The 17,423-nt window shown below is 41.4% G+C and overlaps 1 protein-coding gene across 1 annotated transcript in view; it reads right to left on the reverse strand.

Annotated features, from left to right (window-relative positions):
- Positions 1–17,423, reverse strand: part of LOC137632462 (low-density lipoprotein receptor-related protein 1B-like) — a 199,142-nt gene that overhangs the window by 28,901 nt on the left and 152,818 nt on the right. The window contains exon 42 of the mRNA XM_068364396.1: positions 10,309–10,419. Coding sequence (XP_068220497.1) covers positions 10,309–10,419 — 111 coding nt within the window. The remainder of the gene's footprint in view (positions 1–10,308; positions 10,420–17,423) is intronic.

A 17,423-nucleotide genomic window follows, 5' to 3' on the forward strand; every position in this document is an offset into this window, starting at 1 on the left:
ATTAGGCACGAACCTAATAGGCTCATCAAAGCTCTAGTCTGGGGCCCGGATCTTTTCCCAGAGGATTTGGTTAACTCGGTCCTTAGCGAGGCAGCTAGAGCCAACCAAAACCTCAAAGTTAGGTGGGGCCTCGTTTCAAAGAGGAAATATGAGCCTACTGGTATCCCAATTCAAGGTAGGAAGAGATTGAGGCCTTTCCAATCTTCCCAATTCAGGGTTCAACAGGTCTCAGTCCAACCGGCTCCTCAAGGTCCCCAGCCTTCTACCTCAAAGGGCCAACAGCAAGAACAATATGTCCTGGTCCCTCAGTCTCAGATCGCCTCGACTTCCTTCTTTGCCGCCTTTAACCCCACTTATGAGGCTCAGGGCTCTTTCCGTGGCTATCAGCGTCACAGGGGTTCCAGGGGTGCCTTTCGTGCCTGAGGTAGCGGAAGGGGTTATCACCGAGGCAAGTCTTCCCGTAGAAGCAGAGGAGGCAAATCATCCTCCACCCGTTGAGAAGCCGCAGGTAGGAGGGAGACTGTACATATTTCGAGACCGTTGGAAGTTCAGCGATTGGGCTTCCAGCATTATCTCCAAAGGACTAGGGTGGAGCTGGATACAGGGACCTCCTCCACCGAACAGCTTTTACCAACTGCCAACAAAAGAACTACGTTCCTTCACAAAAGATCTGCTACAAAAGAATGCGATCCAAAGCATACGTCGCTTAAGATTTCAAGGACGCTTGTTCAGCGTGCCAAAGAAAGGCTCAGACAAACGAAGAATAATCCTGGACCTGTCTCGTTTAAATTCCTTCATTCGTTGCGACAAATTTCATATGCTTACCATCTCACAGGTGCGGACCTTACTTCCCCGTGGGGCCGTCACCACCTCCATCGATCTTACCGATGCCTACTATCACGTTCCAATAGCAAGGCATTTTCGTCCTTCTCTGGGCTTCAAGCTAGGCAAACAAGCATATGCATTCAAAGTGATGCCATTCGGGCTCAACATAGCACCCAGAATCTTCACCAAACTAGCAGAGACAGTAATTCAAGAGCTTCGAACTCAGGGGATACAGGTAGTGGCCTATCTAGACGATTGGCTAATCTGGTCAGACAATGCCCAGAATTGCTGCATAGCAACGAACAAAGTCCTCACCTTCCTTCGACAACTGGGATTCCAAGTCAACCTCGAGAAATCCCGCCTGGTCCCGGAGACCAAGTTTCAATGGCTGGGGCTACAATGGGACCTGTGCTCCCATACGCTGTGCCTCCCCAAAGCCAAAAGGAAGGAGACAGCGAGGAATACAAAACAATTTCTCAGGGAGAAGTTGGCCTCAAGAAGGAACCAAGAGAGGATCCTAGGTTCCTTGCAGTTCGCCTCCGTGACAGACATCGTCCTAAGGTCCAAACTCAAGGACATAAACAAAGTGTGGCGCTCCAGAGCAACCGCAAAACGCCGAGACAGAAGTGCTCGCCTTTCCCCAATCCTGAGAAAAAGTCTGCAGCCTTGGACGAAGATCAAGAATCTCTCCAAGTCGGTTCCCTTACAACACCCGGTCCCGGGACTCGTCGTTCACACAGACGCCTCCTTAACAGGGTGGGGAGGTTACTCCCAACACAAGAAAGTCCAAGGGTTATGGTCACCGGTCTTCCAACAAATGCACATCAACATCCTAGAGGCCATGGCAGTCTTCCTCACTTTAAAACGTCTCAATCCAGCCAGGAATCTCCATATCAGACTGGTTCTCGACAGTGCAGTCATAGTTCACTGCCTCAACAGAGGAGGCTCCAGATCAGCCCAAATAAACCACGTCATGTTGAAGATTTTCTCCATGGCGGCAATGCACAAGTGGCACCTGTCAGCAGTCCATCTAGCAGGAGTCCGGAATGTGGTAGCGGACTCCCTTTCCCGGACGACTCCGCTAGAGTCGGAATGGTCACTAGACAATCGATCTATCCAGTGGAAACTATCCCATGTTCCGGGTCTCCAGGTGGATCTGTTTGCGACGGAATCCAATCGCAAACTGGATTGTTACGTAGCCCCAACCTGGACCCTCAGGCTTATGCCATGGACTCTATGATTCTAGATTGGAATACCTGAAAGACGATTTATCTGTTTCCTCTAGTGAATCTCCTGCTGAAAGTTCTGCACAAACTCAGATCCTTCAAAGGTCAAGTGGCTCTCGTAGCCCCCAACTGGCCCAAGAGCAATTGGTTCCCCTTGTTGCTAGAACTAGGTCTCCGCCCCCAGGGGATTCCCAATCCGGTACTATCACAGACAGTACAAACTCGCAATGTGTTCGCTTCCTCAAGGATTCTCATTGATTGATTTAAAGTTTTCTGGCATCCTGACATCTAAGGTCATTGACGCCGGTAACATTTAATTTATGTATACAAAAATAAAAATTTAAATAAAATAAAAAATAAAAGAGTATTCAATTAAAATCATAAAAGTTGAATGTCATAAAAGTTAAATATTTTTCAGAAGACCTGCTTCTGAAATAAATCTAAAAATGCCACTTGCATGGTAGGACACATCATTTCCAAGAATATTGGCAAGGATGAACCTGCCACCCTCACCTCGAGCCTCAAACAAATATCTATTCCTTAAATTGTTATAATTGGGGCATTCGGTCAGCAAATGCCTTACTGTTAGAGGTACTAAACAGTCGTCACAATACGGTTGGTGTTGGCCCTTCAGCAGAAACTCGTGTGTCAACCGAGTGTGACCAATACGGAGATGACAAAGAGACGTCTCCCATTTTCGGGGCATCATATTATACCTCCAAGGAGATATGTCATTTGTTACCTCTCGCATTTTATTTCCATCTAGGCTATCCCATTGCTGTTGCCATTTATTGCAAACCAATTTCTTGATGTCAGGTAAGAAATCATTACAGGGAATGGGATACCTTCTTGGCAGCAACTCAGATGTAGCCTTCTTAGCCAGTGAATCTGCCTTCTCATTCCCAGACACACCTACATGTGCTGGAACCCAACAAAATTGAACTGTTATACCTCTCCATCCAATAATAAAAAGCCATCAAGGATTCTGAATGCTCTAACTTTATGGACTTCATGAAGTTCGTAGCCCAACGAGGTGCAAACATCGATCCTTTGAATACTATTTTCCTGGAATCTGACAAAAGGGAATCTACTCTCCGTCAATATGACTCAGCTGTCAAGAAATTAGTTAAGTTCTTGAAAGATTCTCAAGTAGAGAAAATGACAATGAACCTAACTGTGACATTCTTCAGAACTCTCTTCGAATCTGGCCTGGCAGCCAATACCATAACTACAATCAAGTCAGCCTTGAAAAAGATCTTCCATATTGATTTTGACATTGATCTAACGGATTCATATTTCTCATCCATTCCGAGAGCTTGTGCCAGACTAAAACCTTCAACTCGCCCTAGCGCAGTTTCCTGGTTTTTGAACGATGTTCTTAAGCTAGCCTCTGACACCCCAAATGAATCCTGTTATATGGCATTATTAAGAAAGTCACTTTTTCTTTTGAGCCTCGCCTCTGGCTCCAGAATCTCAGAATTGTCAGCCTTATCTAGAGACCCAGGTCATATAGAGTTTCTCTCTTCGGGTGAGGTCCTTCTCTCCCCTAACAAAGTGTTCCTGGCTAAAAATGAGGACCCCCAAAACAGGCGGTCTCCCTGGAAGATTGTTCCACTTCCTAGGGATCCATCCCTGTGTCCAGTTACCACCCTGAAATCCTACTTAAGTGTAACTTCCACTACAACCACAGGGCCCTTATTTATTAGAGAACACGGAGGAACTATTACCCTTAAAGGAATCAGGCAACAAATTCTTTATTTCATTAAACAAGCTAATCCTGAATCATTCCCACATGTCCATGATATTCGAGCTGTGGCTACCTCAATTAATTTTTTCCACCATATGAAATTTGATGAGCTCTCAAAATATACGGGTTGGAAGTCCCCTAAAGTTTTCAAGCGCCACTACCTAAAACCTTTAGAAGCTCTTAGATTTGCCACAGTAGCTGCAGGGAATATAATTCCTCCTGAAGGTACCGAGTCCTAATCACAACGTCTTGCTCTGTCCTCTTTTCCTCTTGCCTGGCTTACCTGTTGTTCCTACCTGTTTTGTTTACCATGATGTTTTATTTTATTATTCAATTGATCAAATTCACGAATTGTTTTGATTTCACTTGTTCTTGAAATCCCCGAGATGATTTTCTTTTGTTATGTTAAATATTTGTTATGGGTTTTCTTTCGCTTGGTTCTCTCCATCTTCCCCTGGTGGGATTTTGTAACATGCTCATATTTATATCTATGATTGAATGTTTAACTTTGCATTTTGATTACCAAGCTGGATTACCACTTTTCATATCTGTTGACTTTTACCTACGGGTTTCATTATTGATTATGTACCATGCTTAATTATCACTGTCATTTACAATGTGATCTATTTTACGGGTTTCCACATCCCTCTTTTTTGTTATTAAAACTCATCAGCTATGTTATTTTTGTGTTATTCCCTTCAGGTAGTTAGCCATATTGGGTCCCCATTCTCTGGTACGATTTCACTGGGCGGCACGGGTCGGAGCACAGAAAAGAGATTTTGACATAGAAAAAATCTATTTCTGGGCGAAAGACCCGTGCCGCCCAGTGAACCCACCCGTCCCTCCCTAATTGGGCCCCAATCTGGGGTGCTATAAGGAGTGACGTCACTGGCGTGGGATTACTAGTAGTAGTAGGATGTTGAACGGCACCTCGCTGTTCGGGGATATTGACAGGAGATTTCTAAATGGTGCGAGGCCTCTGGTTGTGATTAATTCACACCCCAGTAGTATACCGACACCTTATTAAGGTGAGCGAGCTGGGTTCAACCTAGCATTCCTATACAAATTTTTCTCTGGTAAATTTATAGCAGTTTTTACCTTAGAAATGATGTTAAAGGAGCATTTCACTGGGCGGCACGGGTCTCTCGCCCAGAAATAGATTTTTCCTACGTCAAAATCCTTTATATATATATTATACATACATACATACATATATATATATATATATATATATATATATATATATATATATATATATATATATATATATATATATATATATATATATACACACACAATATTGTATATAAATATACATACATACATATACCAAAGGCACTTCCCCCAATTTTGGGGGGTAGCCGACATCAACAATGAAACAAAACAAAAAAGGGGACCTCTACTCTCTACGTTCCTCCAGCCTAACCAGGGACTCAGCCGAGTTCAGCTTGTACTGCTAGGGTGCCACAGCCCAACCTCCCACATTTCCACCACAGATTTAGCTTCATAATGCTGAATCCCCTACTGCTGCTACCTCCGCAGTCATCTAAGGCACCGGAGGAAACAGCAGGGCCTACCGGAACTGCTTCACAATCGCTCGCCATTCATTCCTATTTCTAGCACACTCTCTTGCCTCTCTCACATCTATCCTCCTATCACCCAGAGCTTTCTTCACACCATCCATCCACCCAAACCTTGGCCTTCCTCTTGTACTTCTCCCATCAACTCTTGCATTCATCACCTTTTTTAGCAGACAGCCATTTTCCATTCTCTCAACATGGCCAAACCACCTAAACACATTCATATCCACTCTAGCCGCTAACTCATTTCTTACACCCGTTCTCTCCCTCACCACTTCGTTCCTAACCCTATCTACTCGAGATACACCACCCGTACTCCTTAGACACTTCATCTCAAACACATTCAATTTCTGTCTCTCCATCACTTTCATTCCCCACAACTCCGATCCATACATCACAGTTGGTACAATCACTTTCTCATATAGAACTCTCTTTACATTCATGCCCAACCCTCTATTTTTTACTACTCCCTTAACTGCCCCCAACACTTTGCAACCTTCATTCACTCTCTGACGTACATCTGCTTCCACTCCACCATTTGCTGCAACAACAGACCCCAAGTACTTAAACTGATCCACCTCCTCAAGTAACTCTCCATTCAACATGACATTCAACCTTGCACCACCTTCCCTTCTCGTACATCTCATAACCTTACTCTTACCCACATTAACTCTCAACTTCCTTCTCTCACACACCCTTCCAAATTCTGTCACTAGTCAGTCAAGCTTCTCTTCTGTGTCTGCTACCAGTACAGTATCATCCGCAAACAACAACTGATTTACCTCCCATTCTTGATCATTCTCGCCTACCAGTTTTAATCCTCGTCCAAGCACTCGAGCATTCACCTCTCTCACCACTCCATCAACATACAAGTTAAACGACCACGGCGACATCACACATCCCTGTCTCAGCCCCACTCTCACCGGAAACCAATTGCTCACTTCATTTCCTATTCTAACACATGCTTTACTACCTTTGTAGAAACTTTTCACTGCTTGCAACAACCTTCCACCAACTCCATATAACCTCATCACATTCCACATTGCTTCCCTATCAACTCTATCATATGCTTTCTCCAGATCCATAAACGCAACATACACCTCCTTACCTTTTGCTAAATATTTCTCGCATATCTGCCTAACTGTAAAAATCTGATTCATACAACCCCTACCTCTTCTAAAACCACCCTGTACTTCCAAGATTGCATTCTCTGTTTTATCCTTAATCCTATTAATCATTACTCTACCATACACTTTTCCAACTACACTCAACAAACTAATACCTCTTGAATTACAATACTCATGCACATCTCCCTTACCCTTATATAGTGGTACAATACATGCACAAACCACTCTACTGGTACCATTGACAACACAAAACACATATTAAACAATCTCACCAACCATTCAAGTACAGTCACACCCCCTTCCCTTCCTTCAACATCTCAGCTTTCACACCATCCATACCAGATGCTTTTCCTACTCTCGTTTCATCTAGTGCTCTCCTCACTTCCTCTATTGTAATCTCTCTCTCATTCTCATCTCCCATCACTGGCACCTCAACACCTGCAACAGCAATTATATCTGCCTCTCTATTATCCTCAACATTCGGCAAACATCCAAAATATTCCGCCCACCTTTTCCTTGCCTCCTCTCCTTTTAACAACCTTCCATTTCCATCCTTCACTGTCTCTTCAATTTTTGCGCCACCCTTCCTTACTCTCTTCACTTCTTTCCAAAACTTCCTCTTATTCTCTTCATATGACTGACCCAGTCCCTGACCCCACCTCAGGTCAGCTGCCCTCTTTGCCTCACGTACCTTGCGCTTTACTTCCACATTTTTCTCTCTATATTTTTCATACTTCTCTATACTATTACTCTGCAGCCATTCTTCAAAAGCCCTCTTTTTTCTCTTCCACTTTTACCTTCACTCCTTCATTCCACCATTCACTGCCCTTCCTCATGCTGCCTCCAACAACCTTCTTGCCCCATACATTACTTGCAATCCCAACAAGATTCTCTTTTGCTAAGTTCCACTCCTCCTCTAAATTACCAGTTTCTCTTACTCTCACCTCGTCATATGCCATTTTCAACCTTTCCTGATATTTACTTTTTACACCCCGTTTTATTAGCTCTTCAACCCTCACTAGCTCCCTTTTACATCCACCTACTCTATTCCCCAACTCTTTTGCAACAACTAATTTTCCTTCCACCAAAAAATTATCAGACATACCGTTAGCCATACCCCTAAACACGTGCACGTCTTTCAATCTTCCAAAATTCTTTTAGTTATCAACACATATATATAAATACAAATATATTAAATGAATAGGTGAGATTGCAATATACACAAAAAAAAAACACTCAAATAAATATGCAGATCAAACACATGCACAACCAGATATATGATTGTATATATATATATATATATGTATATATATATATATATATATATATATATATATATATATATATATGTATATATATATATGTATATATATATATATATATATATATATATATATATATATATATGCATACATACATAAGTAGTGGTATTCATTAGTATTTAATAGAATTAAAACAATTTTGAAAAAAATCATTAACATGAATAATATTGATAAAATATTGATGGAACTTCCATGGAAAATATGTTACCATTATTAATTTCATAATTAGATTAGCATAAGGACTAGAACTATAGAACTATAGACTTTTGTACATTGTTCTTACAAATTTACCTTAGTCAGTTTGAATAACTGTGTAAATAGGGTCACAGCAGGAAACACTATTCAAAAGGCTCAACAAGAAGGGAGATAATACAAAATAGTCTATGGTTAGTTGAAAAGATGTATGACGGTAACATCTTAGGTCTCTAGGTTTAGTTGGCCGGGAAATACCTTCGGAGACTACGGCACGTTTTGAGAATCCACAGATACAGTAATGCTCTGGTATACTTCCATCAGGACGACATGGCTTGAGCCCAAAAAACGGATTTTGAGCGAAGCGAAAAATCTATTTTTGGGTGAGATTGCCATGTCGTCCTGATGGACCCCCCCTTCCCTTTCTTCTAAAGGGCTGTAGGTCCCCTCCCTACATACAGTATCTGTAGCACCTCGTGTATCGCTACAAGGAATACAGATGGAGCCGTGAGCGGCGCAATGCACGCTTACGAAACGGGAGAGGAGAGATACCTTGCGAGCGGCTCTCCTTTCTTTCTCGTTTTCGTTTTCTTGCCAATTGACCCCTTCGAAGTGTTAACTCTGTTCGGGGTGCAGATTGCTATGTGGTGTGTCAAGAATACGTCCTCTGATATTTCGCGATATCCCTGGTTCTTTTATTAGGGATATTCGCTCCAGGAGTTAGAATTCTGGGTACCTTAAGGTAAATTCTCTGGGAATATTGCCGTAGTTATATATACCCAAGGAAGCTACACTTTAGGAACTTCCATCGGACGACATGGCCATCTCACCCAAAAATAGATTTTTCGCTTCGCTCAAAATCCGTTAATTTATGCTATTAGTTGTAACTTTTCCTTGTTTTTGGTGTGGTTTTATGTACTTTACTGTTCTCTAATATTATAATATTTGTGTAAAATAGCCCATAATAGGAGCATCCTCAGGTGGGGAGCCAATCAATACTATTTCCATTCATTCTCATGGAAGATTGATTCAGTGTTCTAACAATTTGCCTTTCGAACATGTCTTTAGCATAAATTGTGTTCGATCTCCGAGGTACCACTATACTTTCCTTTTCATATTTATCTACTTCAAATTTTTATAAGAAGGCTTGTTTTGATGGGTTATTAAACCACTATCTTTTAGTTCAATTTCTTCATCTGAACTACATTTGTTTCATCTCTGATTTCAATCATTAGATGGTTTTCATTGATTTTTAGTAGTGGTTTCAATCAATCCCCTATTTTCATTAATTTGCCTTAATAACATTTTTTGTATGGTAATAGCTCAATAAATAATTCATTTACAAATCTTCATTAAAAAGAAGATAAAACTAGACCAATTTTGTGTCGTCTTAATTTTATTTTTCACCGATTCAAAAAAGTTTATATATATTTAGCATGCTACGTAAATTGTTTGTTTTTTATATACTGTATATTTCTTCTGAAAACTGGAAAAAATACATGTATATGCAAAGTCATCTTGCCTTGTGATGATTTTAGTCATTCATCCGGATAATCTTTCATGCTTACCAGGAGGGTAAACTTAAGAACAGATGAACCCTTACTAGTGCCCTAAGAGTCATTGGCCTGTACAGAGATCAGATTCAGCACTAGGACCACGGGACTTTCACCTTGCTTTACCAACTCAATTATACGAATGCAATGGTTAAAGGAGGAGTATTCTCCTATCCATTACCTCCGGGCTCTATGAGTACAGTACTTAAAATCTGACTTCAAGCCATGAGGGATTCAAAAATCAATATCAGTCAAGACAGTGCAAGGGTGAAAATGGCGATGTAAAAATGACAGAAAATCCAAAATAATTGATTATAAATCAATTTTCCAGGACCAAGAATTACAGCATCAAGCAGGAAGATGCTCTCCCATGTTCCCATCCAAAACAAGGGGATAGATTCTGAAAACAAACCACCACCAAACAGACAGGGAGATGAGTATAATAACCTCAGAAAAATAAATGAGAAGAAATAATGCAGCAGAGAAATTCATTGCCAAGAAGTATATTGTAATATTTTTGAAATATGTAAAGAGGTCAATTTTAATAACATACACAAGACACAGACTTTAGGCATGTAGTAAAAATGTGTACATTACGGCAATTCTTGGTATTACAATACTGTAAAATCTCACACATGCTTCAATGTTATGTGTAATACCTCAACTTGAATTTAGTTACCAAAACAATTTAACATGAAATAAAGATATTTATCATATATAGAGATTTAATACTTACAGTTGTCTCTCTCATCAGACTGATCAGCACAATCAAAAATATCATCACATCGCTCACTCTCAGGAATACAAGATCCGTCTCCACATTGATATTCTGTTTGTTTACAGACTCCTAAAGACAATTACAAAACATAACAAAATATGTTATAAAACATTGAACATCTAGAACAGATAAACATTAAATTTATAAAGGTATGGATATCTTACCCAAAACATTCAAGGATACACAAATCAAGGAAACAGATTTTGAGACAAAATAGCCCACATCAAATATGCTTGTCACTGACAATCTTTTAAAATAAAACAGAATTTATATTCAAGTTATACTTAAATACTATAAGAATTTGTAAAATTTGTTTTTTTTAAACTAATTTTGATCACATCTATATTGGCTCGAAAGTTCACTAGAACCATACCATATATATTCATGGTTCTCAGAGAGTTACTCTATGAAAGGGAAAAGTAATGGTTAAGATTAATGTCAAAAGTAAACAGTGTCCATGAATGAATATGAAAAAGTTTTTTTAGTTTCTGTACAAAAATCATTGAAGTTTTAAACTTGATGCATACAGTAACCTCGCAATAACTAATCCATTTATAATGGATTCTAGATGTCTAGGTGATGTTGTACAGGTCAATTTCTAGAAAAAGTATGTTAACTCCAATATATTTGTACTTATTTGCTGTAAATTTATTTTTTAAAGGTAATAAAACTATTTCCCCTTCAATATAGGCATATCTTCAAAATAAATAGTCTATTCGAGAAATAATTCTATATCAAAGAAATCTTCTTTTTTATGCGAGCCCAGTTGAGAAAATGTAAACACTGTCAATTGATTTCAAGCTAATGCCATCGAGGATATGGGCATATGTATAAATAACAAATTATATTAATATAATTTACAAACTTACTCAAAATATCTTAATATAAATATTGCAAAAATACCAATGTTTCATAGACCAACAATTTTCATACAGTTTAGTTAAAGCTATTAGTATCACTAATTATCAATTGGATGTAAAAATATGTTTGCTCGTTTGTTGATACAGTATTTGTAATGAAACTTGGACAAAACAATGGTTTCCCTGTTGGCTGTTGTATGTAGGAAAAATATAACATAGAATCGGCATTATTTCAGTTACTTTGAATTTCTAAGGATACAATTATAAAAACAATTGCAATATCATCTTTATATAACCAAACCCTAGCTTATACACAGATGGCTTTGTAATTTAAGTCGTCTTATACTACAGATGAGATAAATTAATTAAAATTTTCTTTATCATTTACCACGTCTTGGTTTGGAAATATAATATTTACATTTATTTACCAATTTATTTGCAAATATAGTAGTCCTGTATAAATTCCATTTGTGATTTTGTTTGATTTTAATTATTAGGATAGAAATATGTTACTTCCAAAATTGACCACTAGTATTTTCCAGCATTGCACTGTATTCACTCATTTTGATTCAGTCCTTGCATGTAGTGACCTTTCTTTCTGTTTCATTTAATTTAAATCCCTCAATTATGTCATCCAAGGGCAAAAAAGCAAATTGAGTCAATCTCAGCTGCTGGGTATGTATGATAGTCCACTACTGTATACAATTGGGTATGATTTTATCCGATTTAATGATTCAGTAGACATATTTTAAATATATCAGACAATCACGAATAACGGCCAGCCCTTCGCCACTACAGTCAAACCTCTCGATACAAAAAAATAGACTTACAAAATTTTCACTCTGCGAAATGAGATGTGAAGAATTTACGACTCTCATTACGAAAAATTTTTCGGATAACAAAAGGAGGTATGGTGCGAGAGCCCAACCGTGTCCGAGACTGATTTTAAAATTCGCGCTCCGCCAGCCAGTAAACTTTCTACCATCCTCACGTATTCCCATTGGTTATCTCCTACTCGGATGCTAGTTACCACCATGAGATCCTGCTCTTCTATTGGTCAGCATCTACTGTACTGTATCCCATCGTGCATCTTTTTATAATCATTTAATGTGGGGTCTGGAACGAACTAGGCTATCTACATGTAAAAGGAGACTCACAAGATGAAAAAATCACTTTACGAAAGCCATTACGGAACCAATTAATTTCGTGTTGTGAGGCATTACTGTATTTGTCTGTTATTGCGAGATTCAACTGTACATCAAATAGGACATATACATATAGTACAATAAGAAGGCAAAATGATTAAGGAATGAAAAGTGTGCACCCAAAATGACAAACTTTGGTAATATGTTATGAGTATAATAATTTCTGGGCTCGACCTATGACGCTCCATGAAATACTCCTTATAGCACCATTTCTAAGGTATAAATACTGCTAAATATACCAGAGAAAAAAGTTGCATGGAATGCCAGGAATAAACCCAGCTCGCTCACTCTAATTGAGTGTCGGTATAGTAACTGGGGCGTGTTAGAACCACGACCAGAGGTCCCTCACCAGTTAGTCCTCTCCTTCCTCAATATCCTCCAATACTACGAGGTGCCGTTCTACATCCGACTACTGCCCTCTACTACGACTACCCTCCCCCCACCCTTACCACTTCCCACGCTTCTTCCCTTATTCCTTTCTAGCACCAGTGAGATTCAGACGTGTTGTTTTCATAGCTTTGTGTTTCGGTGTTTTTGAAGATGTCAGACGTTTTGGAGATCCCTGCTCCCAAGTAGAGTATTATTAATATCTGTTTTTATAATTCTAGGTAGCGACACACGTTAAATTAATAATATTGTTAATTTTAGTCTCAGCTGCTTTGTATGATGCCTTCCCTTACAGGTATATTTGGCAGCCATTTTAGTGTCGCTACCTCCTGATCTCTTTGTTATGTGCGATTATCAATTAGTTCCTCATACTAATTGTGGTCTCATTTAGTTATTTCTAGACATCTTGAACAGTGTTTTTGAATGGTTATTGACATTTATTTAGGCTATTTTGACGTTCAGTTAGTTAGCCTACCCGACCGAGAAGTACGCGGCTTCAGACGGTAGCCTATCCCGTGAGCTTCCCCTTCAATATATGTATTTCATATCTTACTTAGCTTGTTCATTTTGAGTATTTTACGGGGAATCGGAACACGTTTTTACTTTATTTAGGGACTATCTGACCAGGTCGGTATTTTACCCGATTTTGGAGGGCTAGTTATTGTTTAGAGCAGTGTAGTTTCCTGTCCAGGTCGGCAACTACCTGACTTTGGAGGATTAGGCTATACTTTCCTTTTACGCCGTGTTCCTCTCCCTTTTTTCCCCCCTTATTACTCATTTATGTTGATATAGCCTATTTAATTGTATATCACATCTGCCACATAATTATCATTATTATTATTGTTTTTTTCTTTATCTGCGTGCTTTCCGGGAAGCCATATGCCTACTGCGTCATCGGGTATTTCCTTTGTGTCTCTGAGGGTAGTCCCAATCCCCCGACCACAGTGATCACCTGATTTCGAGCCAGTCACTCTCCTTGGGTGTCCTCTCCCTATAGAGGCCTTTCGCCACTCCCTACATCGGGTAGTAGGCTTGAGTCACGTGCTTTTATAGAAAACGGAAAGTCACCCGAGGTGGAGGCTGGCTCATACGCTCCGTGCGTCGAAGCGGGTAGCGCTCTCTCTTCGTCTCGTCATGGTTGGCCACCAGAAGCGCGGGACTGAGTATGCTTCTCGCCTCGTACCTCGCTCCCCACCCCCCCTATTTCCCTAGTACTCCATCCTTGTTATCCTTCCATTCTGGGAGGACCGGGATAATTTGAGAATCGTATCTATAAAATAGTAGCTATGATTCTTTGATCGGATTCAGATATTCTACTCAGTTCTGATCCTTTAATTTATCCAATATTTGTTTACGAAATTTTATGGATGGTCGGTCCGGGAAGAGGGGCTCAGACGGAGCTTGTTGTTTACTGGATTTATAACATATTTACATTAGAATTTGTTTTTTCGCGCCGGATTTACACATGTATTCCGGAGCTATATCTATACTCTATATTCTTTAATGTAATACTTCATGCATCCCGGGGCCTACGGATTCCTAGAGGGTTGTTCCTTGTCCGCTCGTCCCTTATCTTGCTTACACTTCCCACTCCGGTGGGTGTACCGAATTCTTTCTCCGGGTCTGGCGTACTGGCTCACAGTTAATCCAACCATCGTTTCCGAGCCTTTGAATATTTACGATTACATTTTATTGACTAACATCACATGACGGAGGGATGGAAACAATATATAGAGTACCATTACATATTCTTATTTAGTCCTTAAGCACGCATGCTTTTCCGCCAAGCCTACGCAGCTGATTTTATTTCTATAAGTATTTCGCCGGGTTTCCCGGCGCAAGTTAATTTAATACTCATATACCAAATTATCTTACAGGTGGTACGCTGTCAGGAGACAGCATGCACTGCTGTGTTGCAGAAATCTTGCGGGCATGAGGTTTGCCGTTCCCATGCTGGGTGTGCAGTCCAGGTGGCCGATCTTTTGGTCTGGCATCTGGATGGATGTGAGATTTGTTACGCCCTGGTCTCTGACCTTATGAGTGACTCGGTATGTATTATATTCTTTCCCCTATTGCTACTTATTGTCTATTTGGGAATAATTTTGGTACATGTTACAAATTTGGTATGGAATTTTCTCTTTGTGAGAATCCTTTGTTGTAGAAAATAGTAAGTGTACATACCGGTATTCAAGTATTAATGATTTTCTTTACCAAAATCCCTTTTATGGTTTGCGTTCTAAATGGGAATGACTCTTTCAGATCTTTCCCGCCATCAAGAGCGCTTCTCTTGCGACCCTCAAGACCTGGGTTGGTGGCTTTGGCCGGAACGTAAAAGCAAAGCAGCCATATATCTTGGCGGAGGAGATGTGCTCCCTCCTTTATTCCAACGCCAAGATGTCGGCGACGGTAGCAGCAGATGTGGCGGCTCCAATCATCGCCAGGATTCGTGAGGAAACCCAAGCCTTCCCTGAAGATCTGGAGGGCCTAGGCGAAGATGTTTTAGGGGATGTCGCCGCTATTAGTTTAGATGTGGAACCTATGGTCGTCGACTCGACCGGTCAAGGTAGGGTGGTAAGTGAGGCAGGTAGCGTCCGGTCTAAGGTTCCTTTTCTTAGTCCGGTGCAATCTATTTCTTCTTCTGTCTCTTCTTTCCCGGGATTTACTGGAAATGCCATGGCTGGGGACAAGTCATGTTCAGTAGTCCCTAAAATAAAGCATGTGAAGAAGGCTCTACCCAAAGCTAACCAGCCTTCTAAGTACTCAAATCTCTCCCCACCAGACCATCCTCAGTTTCTAAGCGACTGACGGCCTCAGCAAGGTTCATCCGCCAACCCAGGGCTCGAGAGCGAGGAGCTCAAAGGCGAAATCGCCGGAACTGGCTTTTGATCCAATAACCTTTTCGAGCCAGCTCATGGAGCAGATGGGGAGTATCGTTCAATCTCAGTTTGGCTCTATTGCCAATCGTCTACAGTCGATGGACTCTTTCACCCAAAAGACTGCAGAATCAAGAGAAGATGCTTGAGAATCTCTTGAGGTCCGGGCTCCCGCAACACCAGTTTGTGGTCCCGGACGCGTCAAAGCTTCCGGTGTTTGTTAAGAGCAACCCGTGGCGATTGGCCCTTCGTGCCCCGTTCTCTGAGGGCATGTTGACTATTGAGGATTGTGGTACCCGTCCAGTTGAGGACTTTGAGTTCTACCCGCCGGATTTACAATTCCCCTTCCCTGGTTACGCGCGCCTGACAGAGGACGCGCTAGTCAGGGTAGATAAAGTTCCAAAAGAAACTGTCATATTCCCCAAAGAGCAGGCTCAGTCTGCCTTGGTCCGGACCCTGACTGAGTGGGAGTGTGTTAACACAAAGTTAACCTCTCATAAAGGTGCGTATACCATGTTCGTGGTCGAGGAGCAGACCCATACTCCATGCACCACCAAGGTGGTGGACCTTACTTTGCAAGCGGCTATGGAGGACAAGCCTATGCCGCAACTTAAGGAAACAGACCTGACTTCTTTGCTGTTCCCGGGGGACCAAGACTGCTGGCTTGATGCCCCGGCTACCTTCACAACGGGAAAGTTGAATCCAGACTGTGCCACCGCACAGTTCAGTGAACGTCTTCCCAGGTTACCGGATTCACTAAATACGACGGAATATGAGGCACGAATCAGACGGAGTAGGTCTATCAACTCGGCTACAATGGCGGAGATGTCTTCGTTGGTATACGCCGATGATCCTTTTTTTAAGATCTTGACGAAGTCCTTGCTTCACGCACTTCAGTGGGATGCATACGACTTTGCAATAGCTCGTCGTTCTTGCCAGAAGCACGTTTTAACGGAGGCTTCCATTAGGCATGAGCCTAACAGGCTGATTAAGGCCTCGGTCAGGGGGCAGATCTCTTCTCAGACGATGTGGTGAACAGCATCCTCAGTGAGGCAGCCAGGGTCAACCAGACCCTCAGAGTTAGGTGGGGTATCATCCCTAAAAGGAAATTCGAACCCACCAGGACGCAGTTACGAGGCAGGAAAAGACCGAGGAAGTTTCTCGCCTCCCAGAGTCCACAAGCCCAACCTGTGGTGCAGGCATTACCTGTACCCCAGGTGTGCCATCCTTCCATCTCTAAACCTCAGCCCCACCAACAATTTGTGTTGGTAAGCCAGCCACCTCAACCATCCACTTCATTCTCTACATCGCCTGTTTATAACCCTGCCTTTGAATCTCAAGGCCTGGTTCACGGGTATAATAGGAAGGCGAGAGGTAGTAGGACTAGAGGATCCTTTCGCCACAGAGGAGGCGGTAGGGTTTCCGGGAGGGGCAGATGATTCCGAGGGAGCCGTGGTGGCAGACCTGCAAACCAATGAGACTCCTCATGTAGGGGGGAGGCAGAACGTTGGACGTTCAACAAATGGGCACACAGCATAGTAACAAAGGGCCCAGGGTGGAGTTGGATTCAAGGGCACCCTCCACCGATCAGTATTTATCAGATTCCAATGGCATATCTTATGCTTTTCGCACAAGATCTCCTTCTCAAGAATGCAATAAAGGAGGTAAAACGTTTAAAGTTTCAAGGTCGCTTATTCAGCGTGCCAAAGAAAGACTCAGACAACGAAGAGTCATCTTAGATCTGTCCC

This window comes from Palaemon carinicauda, chromosome 41 (assembly GCF_036898095.1).
Source record: "Palaemon carinicauda isolate YSFRI2023 chromosome 41, ASM3689809v2, whole genome shotgun sequence".
In the NCBI taxonomy this organism is placed as follows: Eukaryota; Metazoa; Arthropoda; class Malacostraca; order Decapoda; family Palaemonidae; genus Palaemon; species Palaemon carinicauda.